This window comes from Caloenas nicobarica, chromosome 11 (genome assembly GCF_036013445.1).
Source record: "Caloenas nicobarica isolate bCalNic1 chromosome 11, bCalNic1.hap1, whole genome shotgun sequence".
In the NCBI taxonomy this organism is placed as follows: domain Eukaryota; kingdom Metazoa; phylum Chordata; class Aves; order Columbiformes; family Columbidae; genus Caloenas; species Caloenas nicobarica.
This window is the reverse complement of record NC_088255.1, coordinates 21,150,857-21,169,709: the sequence shown is the minus strand read 5'-3', so window position 1 is coordinate 21,169,709 and position 18,853 is coordinate 21,150,857. Positions and strand designations below refer to the sequence as shown.

General features: G+C 55.6%; 1 protein-coding gene across 2 annotated transcripts; it reads left to right on the top strand.

Moving 5' to 3' along the window:
- The first annotated feature begins 1,141 nt into the window (after nucleotides 1-1,141).
- Nucleotides 1,142-17,481, top strand: ABHD6 (abhydrolase domain containing 6, acylglycerol lipase). Of its 2 annotated transcripts, none has more exons than XM_065642607.1 (10): nucleotides 1,142-1,219; nucleotides 4,458-4,527; nucleotides 6,196-6,339; nucleotides 10,236-10,392; nucleotides 11,088-11,201; nucleotides 11,485-11,617; nucleotides 12,845-13,002; nucleotides 14,155-14,209; nucleotides 14,670-14,770; nucleotides 15,653-17,481. In XM_065642607.1, the coding sequence occupies exons 3-10, from the start codon at nucleotides 6,221-6,223 to the stop codon at nucleotides 15,827-15,829; spliced, it is 1,014 nt and encodes a 337-aa protein (XP_065498679.1). In that variant the 5' UTR covers nucleotides 1,142-1,219; nucleotides 4,458-4,527; nucleotides 6,196-6,220; the 3' UTR covers nucleotides 15,830-17,481. The 2 variants fall into 2 exon arrangements, with proteins under 2 accessions (XP_065498679.1, XP_065498681.1); XM_065642609.1 differs by lacking the exon at nucleotides 1,142-1,219 and adding an exon at nucleotides 3,823-3,950.
- Nucleotides 17,482-18,853: the final 1,372 nt, after the last annotated feature.

The window sequence follows — 18,853 nt, the reverse complement described above, 5'->3', positions numbered from 1 at the left end:
TATTGCACCTCCATTGAAGTCCTGCTACATCCCCTCCGTTTCATCTGCTTCGTAGCCCCTTTGCACCCCCGTTATTCTCCCCTCGTTCCCCTACTGCACCCCTATTGCACCCCCCTTTGCACCTCCATTGAAGTCCCACTACATCCCCCTATTTTATCCTCCTTGTAGCTCCTTTACACCCCCGTTATACCCCACTTTGCACCTCCATTGAAGTCCCGCTACAACCCCTCCGTTTTATCCGCCTCGTAGCCCCTTTGTACCCCCGTTATTCTCCCCTTGTACCCCTACTGCACCCCTATTGCACCTCCATTGAAGTCCCGTTACATCCCCCCCATTTTATCCACCTCGTAGCCCCTTTGCACCCCCGTTATACCCCACTTTGCACCTCCATTGAAGTCCTGCTACATCCTCCTATTTTAGCCGCCTCGTAGCCCCTTTGCACCCCCGTTATTCTCCCCTTGTACCCCTACTGCACCCCTATTGCACCTCCATTGAAGTCCTGCTACATCCCCTCCGTTTCATCTGCTTCGTAGCCCCTTTGCACCCCCGTTATTCTCCCCTCGTACCCCTACTGCACCCCTATTGCACCCCCCTTTGCACCTCCATTGAAGTCCCACTACATCCCCCTATTTTATCCGCCTTGTAGCTCCTTTACACCCCCGTTATACCCCACTTTGCACCTCCATTGAAGTCCCGCTACATCCCCTCCGTTTTATCCGCCTCGTAGCCCCTTTGCACCCCCGTTATTCTCCCCTTGTACCCCTACTGCACCCCTACTGCACCTCCATTGAAGTCCCGCTACATCCCCCCCATTTTATCCGCCTCGTAGCCCCTTTGCACCCCCGTTATTCTCCCCTCGTACCCCTACTGCACCCCCCTATTGCACCCCCCTTTGCACCTCCATTGAAGTCCCGCTACATCCCCCCCATTTTATCCGCCTCGTAGCCCCTTTGCAGCCCCGTTATACCCCTCCCTTGCACCCTATTGTACGCCGCCCTCACCCCCCTTCCTCCCCACTTTCCACCCACCCATACCCCCTCTACATCCCCCCTTTCTCCGCACCGCGCCGCATCCCCGCCTCGCTCCGCTGCGCCCCCGCGTAGCCGCCCCGGCAACGGGCGCGGAGGGAGGGAGGGAGCGGAGGGGAGGGCGCAACGGAGCCGCCGCGTTCCGCCGCTCAGCGCTGCCATTGCGGCCCGGCACGGCTCGGATCGGCACGGTGAGAGGCGAGGGAGGGGGATGCGGGGGTGACGAGGGCAATGCTAAGACTTGGGGGGGGGGGACCGTGGGGGGGGGCCCCGGACGCCGTTCCGGCGTCCGGGGCCCCCCCCCACGGTCCCCCCCCCCGCCCCGGGTCACAACCATAGCATCGCTGGGGGTGGGGAGAATTTAAATGTATATATTTTTTTGGATTTAATTAATTCGCCAGAAAGTCCTTCCCCCCCCCAATAAAATGGGGTGCAAAGGGCGGGAGAGCTGCGGCGCATCCCGGCTGCTGCTATTTGTAGGATGCCGTCATTTTGCTGGAGGAGGGTGCTCGGAGGGGGGGAACTGGGGGCTGCGTGCTGGTGAGAGGGGACCTGGAGGTGACCACCTGGTACCCCATCCCTCCGCAAATTTTTCCTACCCTCCCTGCCGCCCCCAGGGCTGAGTTCGGGTGCACTCGTGACATCAGATATGCCCGTGCATCCTCCGCTGCGTGCGTGTGCGGCACGGTGGGGATGGCGACGGGGTCCGGAAGGGGGATGAGCATGTTATGAATTTTGAAACCAGCATCTGGCTGGCAGTACAGCCCGCTCCAGTCCTGCTTTTCAGCCACTTTGTCCCCAGGCCGGCTGGCGGTGACACTGACGTCTCATCCCTGGGTGTTCCCAGCCCCGGGTGCAGCAGTGGGGCTGGGGGCCCACCCAGACTCTCCCGCTCACGTTTAAGAGCCCTGTTGCACAGATACAAATGGGTCAGAGACAGACGTCTTGTGAAATGGCACCGCAGAAATAATGGTCTCATTCTTGCCATCTATAAATAAATAAAGGTGAAAGGGCACATTTCCTACTTCCAGCCCTCCGGAGGTTGGATTAAGATTGAGATCTGGCTGGCTGATGGACAGAGATCTTTCAAATATTAGTAGATCTTAAATTATAATTTCACTGTGACTGCCATCTAAAAGATCATGCTGCAAAATAGCCATCTGAGAAATCCTAATGTTAGTTATGTTGTCATTTATGGTCAGTGTTATTTTTCTGGCTGTTGAGGGTGCCAAGGGGAGGCAGTTTCCAAGGAAAATGGCTCACTTGCGTGTTTTGGGTTTTTCTTCTTGCACGATTAGTGGTGCGAGTCGGGGTTTCTGGGGGCCCCATCTCAGCTGCTGAGGCCTGTCAAAGCTGCCCTGTTTCTGCGGGGCGATCTTAAAATTGGTCAATTTCTTCTTCTTGAGCAATTAAAAAAAATGTAAAGTATTCCTGAATGTGCTGCTTAGCTTTCAGCCATTTGGAGTTTCAAAATCTGTTGTTGGTCAACCACGGGCTGGTTCTGCAGCCCAGTCCCAGTGAGCACAGCCCGGTACAACCTTTGTGCTTGAATTTTGGCACACATGTGACTCCCGCGGTGGCAAAAGCCTCCCTGGCCTTGCACGGGGCTGCCCAGCGCCTTGGCCGCTGCTCCCCGCTTCCCCACTGAACCCCCCCTTTCTCGTGAAGGTTTTTGTGCTGCAGCCCCCGAAGTGCCCCCCCGGTACCCCTTGCCAGCTCTCGCCCTGTCAGCGAGATCGGCTCCGAGACCTGCTCTGTGAGAGATGCTGATGCTGCTGAAGAGCCTCCTGTCTCCCTGGGTAACAATCCCAGCTGCTTTCACATTTCTAGGATGGCTTTTTTTTTTTCCCTTGGAGCTAAATGCATTTTTTTTGATCCCACACACTGGGGTGTGCTGCTGCTGCTGCTTGATCTCATGTGGGGCCTGGAAAAAATCAATGTATACACCTGAGCTGCATTGTTGGGTCTTCTCCAGCCTCCCTGGTTTGACCGCCTGAGCTTGAAAGAGGAAAGAGTCCCAATGCAGATTCAAACCTTGCTCCCAGTAATTTGTTGTCCTTTGACCAATAACCCTGGGGACTGTCATCAGCACGTTTTCCTCTGTAGCAACCCTGACTGATGTTTTAGAGTTAATTTATGAGGTACTTGGAGACCCTTCCAAGAAGCAGTAGCAACGCTTGGGGCCGTTTGCTGTGACTCTTGGTCACAGGGCACCTCGAAGTGATGGATGAGCTGTGGCCTGAAGATTTAGAGCTGTTACCATGGGGCTTGCTTTTTATTTTTAAGCCCACAATGTCTCTAGCTGGTAGCAAAGGGCCGTACCAGGGGCCGGGGCCATGCGGCGTGGTGCCGGTGCAGTGGGGAGGGTCACGATCCCTGGGGCAAAGCACCATGGCGGGGGGTGGCACCGTGGTTGGCTTTGGGGGGGCTGGTGTCCCCACAGCGCTGCTGCCAGCAGGGGTGGCTTTACCAGGCTGGGGTGCTGGGGACAGGGGTTGACATTGGTTGTTCCTGACCATGGAGCTGGGCCTGCTGGCGTTTTCCTTCCCCTCGCCTCCATCGTGGGTAACCATGGAAACCGGTGGTGATGCTCTGCCCACGCAGAAGGAGGCCAGGCCGCACCCCGGGGCTCCCCAAGCACCCTCCACCCGGGCACCCACGGCCGGCGGGGGCCCCAGGCGGGGTTGCCGGGTGCGTGTGGCCGGCATTGGGCGCCGGGGCTCACGTGGTGAGCGGCGGCTGCCGTGGCCCTGCCGAAACGCGCCAGCACAACGGGGCCAGGAGCCTCCCCGGGCACCTGCACGGGATCTCTTGGGGATTTTCTGGCTTGAAGCAGCCCCCAGTGCTCATGTGGGGGGGCTCCAGTGCTCCCGCTGAACCTCCAGCATGAATTTCAGTAGTTTCTATGGCTAAAAGCTGCTGGTGAGTTCAGGCCGGTGCTTTCCTGCCTTGCCAGTAATTTCCTGCTCTGCGCTACGGCTTCAGCACAGGGACGGCTTGGGGGGGGCACTGACAGTGCTCGGAAAATTACATTTAAGACGAAGAGGAAGGGGATGGGAAGCAGCTTAGCTGGCTTTCTTCTAATAGCTGTAATCACCCAAAGCGCAACCGTGAGCCCCCGTTTCGCGGGGTGCCGCGGTGGGGGCTGCTGGCACCTGCTCTCCCCGCCGCAGCGGCTTGTGCTTCATCTCAGATGGCAGCTTGCACTTTGCTCCTGCTTGGAACAAGTGCCCTCGTTTGGCTTTACTGTACAAAAGACCATATTTACATAAACAGGGGAAAGGTTGATCAGAAAGAGAAGTTGAGGCATCTTGAAAGGAAGCTTGTGCCTTAAATACCCCGAACTCACCATTTTGTCCAGATACCATTTCTGAAAGGAGAAAAAGAAGACGTGCAAGTTTAGTATTTTTTTTTTTCCTCTTCCAACAGTGTTTTCAGACGCTGCCACTACCCACAACAAGCAGGAGCTGTGTCGAGAGGAGGAGGAGATCTCTGCAGAGTAAGCTGAGCTTTTTAAAGGCTTTCTCCTTCTTGTTTTGCTTTCCAAGAGCGGTGGAGGCGGCGGAGGCGGAGGTGGCGACCCTGTGTTCTCTTGTTACGGGTCACCGATGGGGACGATGACAATTTTCTGTGCTTAATTGCTTCACTGTTTTAGTGACATAGTAAGGTGCTCTCGGGTGGGCTCCTGTGCAGCCCTGCTCTCACCTACATGGTTTATCTGTTGCACAAAGTATTTACCTATGAACAAACCACACAGAGATCAAAAATCTTTCTACAAAATATTAATTAAACAAATAACGGTGTGTTGTTGAGGCTTGAAGAAGGAAACGGGGTTTAGCATTTTTAAGGAGGTGCCTGGTAGAAATATTGGCAGTATTCCTCAAATTTCTGTTACTTCTATTTTCCCTGGGGGAAGAGGGCAAACCTGGCTGTTGCTTCAGAGGTTCCGTAAACCGTTTTTCTTGGTCGTGTGTAATGTGGTGGTTTGATGCAATCCAGTGTGATGGCGTCGGGGGGGGGGGAGGATGTGACCGTGGTGATTCAGTTCCTGCTTCCCGGCATAACATACAACGTACCACACACCGCCATGGGTCTTGCAGGGAACAGAAATAAATCTGCCTGTCCCGGCACGGAGCGATGTGGTGGTGATGGGGGGGACGGCTGGTGGGAGAGCAGGCGTTGGAAACATCTCGTTTTAGAAATGTGTGACAAAAGAGCCAGCACTGAGGAAAGGGTGAGACATATGTTGGCTAGCAGGGAGAATTAGAGGAGATGTGTGTGCGACAGGTTTAATCTCTTAATGAGAAAAATATATCCCGGCTGCCTGTGGTGGGGACAGTTCAGGGACGAGCACGGCGTTGTGTGAGGGCTCGTCCTTGTGCCCGGCGTCCTCCGTCTGCTGCCCCTGGGGTGTGTCTGAAGGATGTTCGGGACCCGGGATGGGGACCTGGGATCCACAGCTGGGGCAAAATGCCTGTGGGGCAGGAGCGAGGACGTGGGGGCGGGGGTGAATTTGTCTCAGATAAGGGCTGGTGGCCAAAGAGCACCCTGCCAGGTTGCTTCCTTTGGTTCCCAAGCCCATTAATAGGCTCTGCTGCCTTGATTAGTTGGTGCCTGTGCGGAGCAGTAATGAGAGCCGGGCTCAAGCCATCAATTCTAGGTCAGTGGTTGTGTGCCGATTTGGGATCGGGCAGGGGGAGGGGAGCCCGAGCTGGACGACTGCCTCCGAAAAGCAACACGGAGCCTGCTTTAAGCCATCCCTGCCTGCACCCATCGGGGGAAAGGCTGCCTGCACCCATGGGTGCTGTGCTCCCTGCGTCTGTGGACTGCCCCAAGGGCTGTGTCATAGAATCACAGAATCATTTTGGTTGGAAGACACCAAAACAACATTGAGCCCAACCCTGGCACTAACCCATGTCCCTGAGAACCTCATCTACCTGTTTTTTAAACGCTTCCAGTCACCCTAGACATGGTCCGTGCCTGTTAGGAGACTCATTGCCAATAATCAAGTTTTGAAACTGAAAGAGACGTTGCTGTGCTCCCGAGCCGTACCCCTTGCCTCTCACAGAGCCGCTTCCCCCTCCCCCTGGCAGCAGAGATCTCATTTAGCCTTGACTTGTCATCATTTCTGGTATTTAACCTCTGATCCTTCCCTAACTGTGGGCAGGTGAGGCTGGGCAGGGAAGAGCAGGATGGACCCCGACGTGCTGAACATGTTTGTCATCGCCGGTGGCACCCTGGCCATCCCCATCCTGGCCTTCGTCGCCTCCTTCCTCCTCTGGCCCTCTGCGCTCATCCGCATCTACTACTGGTGAGTTGGCTAGCCCGGCTGCTCTCCTGTTAGCCCAGGGGCGGAATTGCTGCTGCTCCCTGGAAGGTCCCAGCACACACAGGGCTTGTTGCAAAAAGCCCAGGGGCAGCAAGTCATCATGGATGGAGGTGGGCGTTCCTGTGCGTGATGGCGACAGGAGGACGTAAGGTGGAGTTTTCCATGGTCGCACCATCTGTGTGTAGCTTTAAGCATCTCTGGGAGAAGAAAATGGCCTTTTCTTATTGCTTTGTTGCTGCTGAGGCTTCTGTCTGTCAGGGCAGCCTCAGCTGGGCTGCGGGATGTCTCTGAGCCTTTCTGGGTTGTTTCCCCCAAGGATGGGACTGTGGCTGGGAAAAGTGTCACCATTGCTGGCTGTCCCCCAGCCTGGCAGCCCGGCGGGCTGGTGACCTCCCGCCTTGTCACTGCAGCCACTGCTGCGGGTGGCCTTGGCTCTGCCGTGACTCCTCGGGCTCACACGATCCCTCCTGGTTAACAACCTGCTTGGTGGGCAGGGGCTTTTCTCTCGCTGCTAGTTATGGATGGGGCTTTTCTCATTCTCCCCACTCTGGGCTGGAGCGCCGGAGAAGCTGGAGTGATGCTTTTCCTTACCCACATGCATCTTGTCCTTTCTGATGCTGGCGCTGTGTCCTTCAGCCTTCATCTGTCCCTGGAAATGGGTGATAAGCATGCTGGCAGCTTTCCTGGCTGGGTTTGTTGCAGGGGAAAGCTGGAATAACACTCCTTTCAGAAGCCGGGGCAGCGTCTCCTCGACCGGCATGGGCAGCGGTGGGCAGGAGCAGGCAGCGGGCAGCAGCAGGCAGGAGCAGGCAGGAGCAGGCAGCAGCAGCGGGCAGCAGCAGGCAGCAGCAGGCAGCAGTGGGCAGCACAGCAGGCAGCAGCAGCAGTGGGCAGCAGCAGGCAGCAGGCAGCAGCGGGCAGCAGCAGCGGGCAGCAGCGGGCAGGAGCAGGCAGCAGCAGCGGGCAGCAGCGGGCAGCAGCAGCGAGCAGCAGCAGGCAGCAGCAGCGGGCAGCAGCGGGCAGCAGCGGGCAGCAGCAGGCAGCGGGCAGGAGCAGGCAGCAGCAGCAGGCAGCGGCAGCGGGCAGCAGTGGGCAGCACAGCAGGCAGCAGTGGGCAGCACAACGGGCAGCAGCAGGCAGCAGCAGGCAGCAGCAGCAGGCAGCAGTGGGCAGCACAGCAGGCAGCAGTGGGCAGCACAACGGGCAGCAGCAGGCAGCAGCAGGCAGCAGCAGGCAGCACAGCAGGCTGCCCTCACATGCTGCTGGCAGATGGTGGCTCCTGCAGTTTTGCTCACGGGGTGTTTCCAAATCAAAGTGACCTCCTGTGAGAGGAGGACGGGAGCCCGTCCGACACTCAGGCGCAGCAGCGCGATGGAGCCCATTTCTAACGGCACATTAATTAGCAACCTTTTAATGACAGCTGAGGGCTGAGGGAGGGTGGGATGAAAATCCCAGCGACTGGATCGGTACAGGGGAGAATTTCTTCCCGTTGTGCATCGTGTGGGGAGCTGCGAGGCCAAACGTTTCTTTGCAAAGGCAAGCAAGCAGCAGGTCCAGATGGTACCGGGTTTGTCAGGCAAATTATTTTTCTTTTTCCTTGGACATAGGAGCAGCTGGTGGAAGGCAGGGAGGACCCTGCTGGGTTCAGGTTCAGAGGGGGATCACTGGAGAAACACTGCTGCATACGGGGGGCAGGACGGGGAGAAGGAGGCACAAGGACTGATGCTGGGAGCTCTGAGGAGCTGGGTTGAGAAGAAGGCAGAGGAGATGCTGCTGCTCTGTCCTTCAGGGCTGTGAAGTGATAGGACAAGAGGAGATGGCCTCAAGTTGCATCAGGAGAGGTTTAGATTGGATATTAGGAAAAAATTCTTCACAGAAAGGGCTGTCGGGCATTGGAACAGGCTGCCTAGGGCAGTGGTGGAGTCACCATCCCTGGAGGGGTTTAAAAGGCGCTTAGACAAGGTTCTTATGGACATGGTTTAGTGCTGGAGTTAGGTTAAATTATGGTTGGACTCGATGATCCTGAGGGTCTCTTCCAACTGAAATGATTCTACGATTCTATGAATTAGGGGCTGGGTGAAGATGCACCATGGGTGGGTCGGTCTGTGTTCGGGTGAGGAGGGAGCATGTGAGCAGAGATCACCAGGGCTCTTTTCTTGTGAAGGGTAAGCGCCCCCATCTCTCTCCCAGCGTTTCTGGCAGCATTGGCATTTTACAGGAGTCACCATGACGCTCTGTTTCATGGGCACCTCTTTTCTTAGGGACAGCAGGCGAGAAAAGTGGGTTTGCTCTTTACTCATCCTTTCCTATTTGCTTCTGAGTCAACTTTTTGGGGTAAAATCATTGTGTTTCACCACATCCTGGGAGATGCTTCTCCCTTCTCTCGCTGCCCCATTCCTCCTCCTTGCTGCCGCTCTGCGTGTCCTCAGCTGGCACAGCCCTGGGTCACACCGGGTCCCTGTCACCGATGGCCTCGCTCCCTCCCGGGGCACTAATGCTGGGTGTGACACCCAGGGCTGCCCTGCTGACCCCTGCCCTGCCTGCCCTGCCTGCCCTGCCTGCTTGGCCACCAGGGGTTAATCAGTTTAGCCGCTGCCACTAAGCGCGTTAACACCTTGCGAGGGATCAGTTCAGCTTTGCACAGATTATTTTGTCTTCTGCTGAATTGATCCATCAGGATCAGTTGCTAAAAATGTTATCATCTTGCCCATCGGTAGTTTACACCGGTGCCTTTGAGGCGACGACTCTTAAGACACTTATTCAGGGAGAAATTCACCTCTCCTTGGAGGACCAGCAGAGAGCTGAGATGCTGCTTAAGTCCCACTAACTCCCTCCAAAAAGGGATTATGCTAAAAGAGGATTGCACTATTCATAAGCTTTGAGTGGGCAGAGAGCTAGGGCAGCCCAGCAGTGCTGGTGACCTTGCTCTTGTGTCTCAAATTCTGTTATACATAAAAATATTTGTCAGTATCTTGGCCGTCAGGAGTAGCCTGGTGGTTGTCCTGGCAGGGGCTGTGTCTGAGCAGAGGGGAAATGCAGCAATAGCATCCCTGCTTCTCCATCTAGGGCTGCACGTACACATCATGTGTACCAAGTGTCACTGATAATCTCTGTCCAGGTCCCCTCTGGCCGGTGGTTTCATTGCATCCTCCTCAAGCAGGCTGGCAGGAGCCGTCTGCCGCTGCTTGCAGAGGAATAACCCCGGGTTCCGTGGGGTTACCCTGGTATCTTCTGGGGTGCTTGAGCCATAAAGATGGTTCCCTCTGGTCCTTTGTGTGTGTATAAATAAATGTTTAAAGATCATCTAGTTGATACACGGGGAATGGGTTTGTGCAGTGCTCTGGGTGACACAGTGGGTTTGGCTGGGATCCGAGGTGCTTGTCCAGGGTGTGATGTTGTCCCATGCGAGGTTCTGCCTGAATAACCCCACCTGGACCAAGCACCTCCGTTGCACGCTGCTATTCTCTCTTGAGCCTCTCTCCTCATACCAACCTTTGGGTGTTTTCCATGTTAGGATTGTTATTTTTGGCCCATTTCCATTGCCTTGAGGGAATTTTGCAGATTAGTTATTTTGGGTATTTTTAAAAGTTTTTAACAAACAGGGTGTCTCCCCAAGCCATCTGCAGGGCCGCCATGAATAGCCAGTGGCTGGTCCGACACCAGTAAGAGATCCCTTGTGAGCGCGGGGTCTGATCCAGGGACCAGATGCTCAGAACTGGTCCCAGTTAGGGCCATGACAGCACTGATGTGAGCCTGACCTAACTGGTCTTAGCAAACCAGCAAACGCACGGCTGAGTTTGGACTTGTTGCCTGGCTTATCTTGCCACTGGGCCCTGGTCTTGCCTCACTCACTGGTGGTGTTTTCTCCTTGTTTCCAGGTACTGGCGCCGAGCCCTGGGTATGCAGGTTAGATATGCATACTACGATGACTATCAGTTTTGTTATTCCTATAGAGGGAGACCTGGGTACCGACCGTCCATCCTGATGTTACACGGCTTCTCAGCCCACAAAGACATGTGGTTGTCCATAGTCAAGGTGGGATTCCATTTCTATCATGTTGCTGCTTAGTAAGAGCCGATGGTCCTGGGCTTGGGGGTGGTGTGGGGACCCAACGGTTGCATGCATGGGATGTGATGAGCACTGTAACGTCTTAGAAACACCCTCCTTAGTTCTGTGCTGGTTGATTGTTGGATCCCTGTCATCCCTATGACAAGAAGACGGGAAGGGCAGTATATACCTGCCTCCTCTGTGGGAAGTAAGTCTTGCCTATAAGAAAGATGAGGACAGCAGGGCCTGTTGCAACAGGACAAGAGATGATGGTTTTAAACTAAAGGAGGGAGATTCAGGCTGGACATGAGGAAGAAATTGTTGCCCCTGAGGGTGGTGAGAGCCTGGCCCAGGTTGGCCAGAGAGGTGGTGGCTGAACCATCCCTGGAGACATCCCAGGCCAGGCTGGACGGGGCTCTGAGCAACCTGAGCTGGTGCAGATGTCCCTGCTCATGGCAGGGGGGGCCCTGGGGGAGCTGGGAAGGTCCCTTCAACCCAAACTGTTCTGTGATTCTCATCATGTCATCCTTGGTACACGAGCTGATTTGTTCTGGTGCACAAGTAACCAGGGGTTTCTAGGAGGAGAGCGATGCCCCTGCTCTCACCTGTGGTCACCATTGTCCATCCCTGGGCTTCACAGCAGTTCCCCTGTGCTGTAACCACTCTTGTTATTTTTTCTGCAGTTCCTGCCAAAGAACCTGCACTTGGTGTGTGTGGACATGCCCGGGCACGAGGGCACGACCCGCTCGGACCTGGACGATTACTCCATCAGCGGGCAAGCTCAGAGAATCCACCAGGTAATGGCCCAGCGTCCCATCGCCTCTGCAGAGGGATGCAGGGATGTGCAGGACGTGGGGATAAGAGGGATGCAGAACGTGGGGACAAGAGAGATGCAAGGATGTGCAGGACGTGGAGACAAGAGGGATGCTAAGCCCCGTGAGCCCTGCCTTGTGCAGCCCTGCACCCTCCCTTCCGAGGCAGCCAGAGCCACCGACCTCAAGCTTTTGAGTTTAATTTCTCTAATGACCCCAGGCCGCTGCTTCCTCTCCCCTAACAATGCTCCTTCTGCTCTCCTGCCAGTTTGTGGAGTGCATCAGGCTGAACAGAAGGCCCTTTCATCTGGTTGGCACATCCATGGGGGGAAACGTTGCCGGTGTCTACGCTGCTCAGTACCCAGAAGACATTTGCAGCCTGACCCTCATCTGTCCCGCAGGTGGGCAAGGCAGGGGGGTGAGGAGAGGACAAGCAGGAGCCAGTGCAAAAGCCCACAGCAGTGCTGGTGGCAAAATAGGCTTTTAGTACAAAGCATTTTGAAATAATGTGTATGTATCATCTGAAAAGCTCTAGCCGGGCATGCTTCCAGGGCACGGGGGGAAATCACAGCCTTGTCCTGACTCCTTTTCTCTAGGGCTTTGGATCTGCCCCGCTGAGCTGTGGTTAGAGCTGGGATTAGGGCAAACGGGACAAGTCCTGCTCTGGAGGAAAATCTGTTTCCCGTGGGGTGGCAGCTGTTTTACATGGCATGTCTGTAGCCTCCAGCTCTGGAGGGGGAACCCCAGCAGCGATGGGAAAAGCCTCCCCAGTCTGGCCACTCAAGAGCCCCACTGTGCCAGAGGGCTGGGGCTCTGGGCGCTGGTGAGATTGCTGCTGGCACCTTTGGGTGCTCCAAGTGGGAGGAGCACTTTGGGATGGGGCACAGGGCAGCGGGGTGTCCCTGTGCCCGTGCAGCATCCCTCCATCCCCACCGTCCCCTTGGCTGGGGGGCTCAGGGGAGCCTGGGCATGATGTGCTGCAGGTTTGGCAGGGAGCTCCTCTGCCGGGAGGGCTTTCCTGCATCCCGGTTGTTATAGCAGCTCCTTCCACCTTGCACACAAGGAAAGAGGCTCCTGGTAAGAAATAAGTTTTGAAGCAAAGCACAGGGTTACCGAGCTACAGGGAAGGCTCTTGGGGAGCTTTCAGCCAACAATCTCCATTTCAGGGTGTGAAACCCCTGTGTGGGGCTGCAGAGGGGTTTGGGATAACATTGCTGGGGGATGGGGTGCGTGTGGTTGGGGCTTCTGGAGTTTTCTGTCTGACTTTTTGCTGTAGCAGGCTGGGCACAGGCATTAGTATTTGCATCCACTGTCTACATAAAAATAAACACTACATTTTTTGCCAAATTATTCATGTCTCCAGGGAATACAACTTGTGTTGCGTCAGCCCACAGGGCTCAGTGGTGTCAGCCCTGGAGCAGGGGGAGGCTGGGGTATCCCTGGGTACCTATTAATGTTGCTGCATGTACAGATTTTATTCTTCCCGCTCTATTTTTTTTTTTTTAATGATCGAGCAAGTGGAAGGCCAGAGACAGGGATGCTGGAGGTAAGCACAGCGATGCTGTCACTGGGGCTGGTAGGGTCTTGTCCGGCTTTTTAGCTTGTGCCCCCCTTCTCGTTGGACCCAGGCCTGCCGAGTACCACCGACAGCAAGTTCATCAAGCAGCTCCGGGAGCTGCAAGAATCCAAACGCATCGACAGGATCCCTTTAATTCCCTCCACTCCTGAGGAGATGTCGGATATGCTGAAGCTTTGCTCCTACGTTCGCTTCAAGGTGCCGCAGCAGGTGAGGAGCTGGGCTGGCTGTGGTGGCCGGGACAGGGGCGGCAGAGCTGGGGGGGCTGGTTTGCTTTATAGGATCACAGAATCATTTTGGTTGGAAGAGACCCTCAAGATCATTGAGTCCAACCATAACCCACCCCTGGCACTGCCCCGTGTCCCTGAGAACCTCATCTCTGTCTGTCCAAGCCCTCCAGGGATGGTGACTCCAGCACTGCCCTGGGCAGCCTGTTCCAATGCCCCACAGCCCTTTGGGGAAGAAATTGTTCCCATGATCCAACCTCAACCTCCCCTGGTGCAACTTGAGGCCGTTTCCTCTCATTCTATCACTTGCTACTTGGAAGAAGCCGTATCATCCCCCATATAAATCGTGCTTTTCGGCTAACACCCCTTCTTCAGGATGAGAGGTCACACATCCTTAGAGTCCAATTCACCAACTCCCCAACTTTCAGTGCCTCTTTTGACATTTTCTGTATTTTTACATTTTCTGTTATTATTTTTCTGTTGGTTTGCTTCTCCCCGAGCCTGATGCTCGTCACCCCGACAGGACACCCCCAGCTCCACTCCCAACACCTTTCCAGCACTTTCCCTTCAAACTCACTTTTCCCACCTCCCTCCGGCAGCGCCCGCTGAAATTCCTCCTCCAGCACAGTCTTGGCAGTGGGTTGGGATGTCGAGGGGCTTTTTAGTAAATATAGCAGTCAGGAAGTGTTAAATAACTAAAGCGGCTGTTGTCGGGCCTGGAGGGGGATTGTTTGTTGCTTTTTAAGGAAAAGAGGTGGAAATGTTAATCGCCTCATTGTCAGGCGGGAGGAACTTGGCGAGGGCCTGGCCATTAAGCTGGTTTTCCTTAGGAAGTCTGGGATGAGTAGATTGGAGAATAAGAAAAAAAGTAAGGTAGCACCAAGACTTTTTTTTTTTTTTTTTTTGGCAAAAAAATAAAAAGAAGGAAGAAACGCATAGTCATGGCCAGGACTGGCTGTGGATAGCTGACCTGGGGGAGAAATTACTTGTTGCTGAAATACGTGAATTTAAGCGTGGCTGGGACAGCCAGAGGTGCCTGGGCAGGCGCTGCTGTCGCTGTGGGGCTGCACGGGGCAGGGTGGGTGGCGAGGATGAGCTCCGGTCCCCCCAGCAGCTCCCCCTGCTCTCCCCACAGATCCTCCAAGGCCTCGTCGACGTTCGCATCCCACACAATGATTTTTATCGGAAATGTAAGTGCTCGACGGCCGCCCCTCTCGCCAGGCTTTCTAGCCGGACCCCCAGGGGTGGGGACAGGCTGGTCCCATGTCCCCTGCCACCATCTGTCCCCTGCACCCCCCTGCTGCCTTGGTGAGGGTGGGAAGGGGCAATGTCATTAAGAGATTTGGGGATGCAACTCAGTCGCTGGTAGCAACCAGTGAGTGATGGGGTCGCTGCTTCACCCTCATGTGGGTTAATTAGTGCTAGTATCTAGGAGGAGAGGGGCTGGGAGGAGGATCTCTCTGCAGAGGGGCTCGGTGGCAGCGCAGGACTCAGCCTTTGCAGGGACAGCCCCTGGGGGGTCTTTCCATCACCCCTCCCGGGTGTCCCACCGAGGGGACACTGGCAGGGCTGGCCCGCAGGGACCCCTGTGAGAACGGGCAGCAAAGCAGCCCCTTGTAGGACTGACTTCTCTCCTCTTGCCCCCACTAGTGTTTTTAGAAATCGTGAATGAAAAGTCCAGGCACTCCCTCCACGAGAACATGAGCAAGATCAAAGTGCCGACGCAGGTCATCTGGGGCAAGCAGGACCAGGTACGCGGCCCCTCCGCCGGCACACGGGTGCCCCTGTTCCCATGGGTTTGGGCACGGGGGCTCGGCGGGGTGATGGGCAGAAAGCTGCCAGCCAGCGCGGGGCGGGAGGGAGAACCGGGGCTGGGGAGGGCGGGGGGACAGATGGGGGCAGGTGCTGGGACCGCAGCAGGCGAGGGCTGGGCAGAGGAGCAAAGTGCCAGCAAAGAGACTTGTCCTGACAGCTGGGGAGGAATCTGCAGTTTGTGGGCAAAACGTGGGGCTTCGCGGGGCTGGTTCTGGAGGGAGGAGTGGGAGGGGGAAGGAGGCGAGCTGCAGGTGGGTAAAGGTGCAAGTGTTGCTTGCAATGACGCCTTTGCCAAAAAGCATCCAAGAGAGTTTCCTGCTGCATACCGAGACCAGCACTGCGCAGCACCCCTGCCCTGTCCCCAGGCATGGGCACCATGGGATGGGGCTGACATCATAGAACCACAGAACAGTTTGGGTTAAAGGGACCTTTCCAGCCCCCCAGGGCCCCCCCTGCCATGAGCAGGGACATCTGCACCAGCTCAGGTTGCTCAGAGCCCCGTCCAGCCTGGCCTGGGATGTCTCCAGGGATGGTTCAGCCACCACCTCTCTGGCCAACCTGGGCCAGGCTCTCACCACCCTCAGGGCCAACAATTTCTTCCTCATGTCCAGCCTGAATCTCCCTCCTTTAGTTTAAAACCATCACCCCTTGTCCTATCGCAACAGGCCCTGCTAAAAGTCTGTTCTCACTGCCCACATCCCTGCTCAGCATCTTACTTGGACTCACAAAGGCAGCTCAAAGAGGGTTTCTTTCTACGGTGTCAACCAAAACCTAGCTCTCCCCCTGGGAGTGACCATTTTTTTTCCCCCGCCACCCAGGTCCTGGATGTTTCTGGTGCCAACCTTTTAGCAAGCGCCATCCCGGACTGCCACGTGTACATCCTGGAGAACTGTGGGCACTCGGTAGTGGTGGAACGGCCCCGCAAGACGGCCAACCTCATCCTGGAGTTCCTGGCGCTGCTGCACAGCCCCTACTACATCAAGAAGCAGGCGTGAGCGTGGCAAGGAGCTGAGCGCCCGCGCCGGGTCTGTTAAACTGTAAAGTACTGCAGCTTTGAGAAGTTCTCAGGGATCTCATGTGCGAATCAAGGTGAATGTGCCAAAGTCCCTGAGGAAGGCAGAATCACTGATACCTAAACCTATAGCACCGCCGGCACAGCAACCTAGGGGTCATTGAGCAACCTCCATAGATACCGGAACGGAAGCAGAATCTCTCCCTTTTCTAGAGATAAAGTAGAAACGAGCTGAAATCACCAAGCGTTAGCCATGCCGTATGCTGAAGCTCCTTACGCAGCCACCCATCTTACCCGAGTTACCGGCACATAGTTGTTAATGACATTTATCTAAACTATATAAGAAGCGTAGGAAGGAAGAAGCATCCTGAACTGAGACTTAACAATATTTCTACTACTTAGAGTCCATCGCGTTGCATGCTGCCGTGCTGTCAGAGAACCCCCGTGCTCCAGGCTCGAGTGCTCTTTGTGTAGCTCCTTAACTCGTGATTTATGCAGAAAACAACCAGAAACTTCATGCGTGGAAGTCCAATGACTGTATGTGCGAAAATGTTTACACTTTGAGTGGGTTTTTTTCAAATGCCCGAACAGCTCCTGCGTATATGTGATGCCTTAACATTGCCCAGGGGACGGTGCCCGTGCACAGCCCGCCCTGTCCAGGGGTGAAAGAGCGAGTGAAAACTCGGGGTGCAGACAGCAGCTTCACCACCGGTGTGTGAACCGGAGGGATGGAAACTGCCCGGGCGATCCGGTCCCCGAGCCCGAGCCAGCAATAAACCCATGGACAGGGTGCGAGGCAGCAAATTCGGGCAAACTCTTATCTCAGCTCCTCTATCACGTCGCGCTTCTGAACACGTTGATGTAAATAACGATTTTTCTTAATGAATTCCGTGAATTCTGCGAATGCCGATGTCACCGAAAGCAGGCGCGAGGGGTGGGAGCGGCTGTGGATGTGGGTAGCGCAGGGGGTGCCCCCGGCGGGGCCAGCTCGCCTGCGGTGCCGTGGAACGGCACGGGGTGCTTGTGCGTCCTCTCCACGAGTGTAACTCCTGAGCGAGTGAAATTAGGGATAGAAACGGGCAATGCGGACAAGCTGCGCTCTGCAGGCTGCGAGGCGATGTCGGGGGATGGATCCTGCATCCCCCCAGTGCGGTCCCCCGCTGCGGGTCCCGGGAGGACGGGGCTGGTCCTGGTTTTGGGCAGGACCCCCGGCTGCGGGAGGGCAGGGCGGTGCGTGGGCCTGGGGAAGGCAAAGCGAGGTGACCGTCACCCCTCGGTCACCCCTGCCCTCTCCGGGGGGTGACAGTGGGTGCTAAGAGCCCCCCGCACCGTTGGGGTGCTGACAGCCATCATCTCGCCGTCCTGCCGAGGTACCCCCACCTGTATATAGATCTGAAACTCCCCGTCAGCTTCTCTGCTCTTTTTCAGAGAAGAAACGCTGTTCTTTTAGAAAATTAGAAATTCGCTGTTAATTGCTTGGTTGTTGTTTCTACTACAGGACTTGATTTAAAAAAAAAAAAAAAAAAAATTAAAAAAAAAAAAGGTGATAGTTTTATGTGGTGAAAGCCAGAAAAAGTTGTTGGGTATCTATATGGTTTCTCATATGCCACAGATTGCTGTACACAAAAGATTTATATGGCTATTAAAATCTAGTGATTTAAGGAGTCTGGTGTGCAATGATTATTTTTTCCTTTGAGGAAGGAGGGGGCTGTGGTGGGCGGTGATGCCTGGCGCAGGGGACTCGCTTTGCTGCTTCTTTCCTCCCCACATTTCTAGGAGACACAGGTTTTGCCTCGAGGAATATTTGACAACGTGAAGAGAGACTGTGAAGACCAGGAAGGCTCAAGTCACATCTCTTCAAGACAATGTGAATTTTGCTTTTTTCTTTTAATTAAGAGGATGTGGCCCTAAAGACTTGAGAAGCAAAATAAAACCTCAGGGGGCAGCGGAGTTAGGTTTTGAGTGCCAAGATTACTCTTAAAACTCTTGAAAGTGTGTTAAACGCCAATTTCAGATGTAATTACGAGTCTTACTGAGTTCATACAGTATGCTAGGGATAGCAGTACATCAATACCCAGGCAAAAATATTTGCATTTCTGCTTTCCCCAGGAGGCTGCTGAGGCCCAGCAGTTGTGTGGTTTGGCAGAGGAGCTGCAGGGAGGGCTGGGGAGCATCGTCGCGGCCCCCCCGCCCCTGCCCGCACCCTGCCACAGCACCCGGCCCCGCTGCTGCCGTGACATGGGCCGAGGTGATGGTGGCTGCGGGTTTTAAACTAAAAAAGGGGAGATTCAGGCTGGACAGGAGGAAGAAATTGTTGCCCCCGAGGGTGGTGAGAGCCTGTCCCAGGTTGGCCAGAGAGGTGGTGGATGAACCATCCCTGGAGACATCCCAGGCCAGGCTGGACGGGGCTCTGAGCAACCTGAGCTGGTGCAGATGTCCCTGCTCGTGGCAGGGGGGGCACTGGGGGAGCTGGGAAGGGCCCTGCAACCCAAACTGTTCTATGACTCTGTGACTAATTCCATCAGCACAGGGGGTGGGAGGGGCAGCAGTGGCTCAGACTGTCTGCATTACCCATTGCAGTCTGGCACGGTTTGGCTGTAAAATCCCCCAGGTCTATTTGGGGGGAAGTGTCTGGGTGCTGACCCACGACTCACTGTGGCTGCTGCTGGTTCCAGCTGTGCCGCTCCTTCCAGCTGTGCCGCTCCTTCCAGCTGTGCCGGTGCCTGAGCTGGTCCTGTGGCAGCAGCTGAGCCCAGGGACAGAGGCAGGAGGGAAATCGCCTGCACCTGGGAGCACACCTGATAACACCATCGCTAATCTCAATAACCCTCGTTTCCTGCTGGGTACCAGAAAAGCCCCAGGCCATGCACTGGCTGCTTCTTGCTCGGCACTGAGCCCCAATCCCCCCAGGTAAGGCTGCGTTCTGGGCTGTGCATGGGGGTCGGGAAAGGGCAGAGGCTCCTGCTCCTCCCTGGGGATTTGCACATCTTGTGGGCAGAACTGGGGG

Coding starts and splice junctions, on each gene's coding strand:
- ABHD6 (XM_065642607.1), top strand. CDS start 6,221: ATGGACCCCGACGTGCTGAACATGTTTGTCATCGCCGGTGGCACCCTG. Junction 10,393..11,087: donor TGTGGTTGTCCATAGTCAAG/GTGGGATTCCAT, acceptor TTTTTTCTGCAG/TTCCTGCCAAAGAACCTGCA. Junction 11,202..11,484: donor AAGCTCAGAGAATCCACCAG/GTAATGGCCCAG, acceptor CTCTCCTGCCAG/TTTGTGGAGTGCATCAGGCT.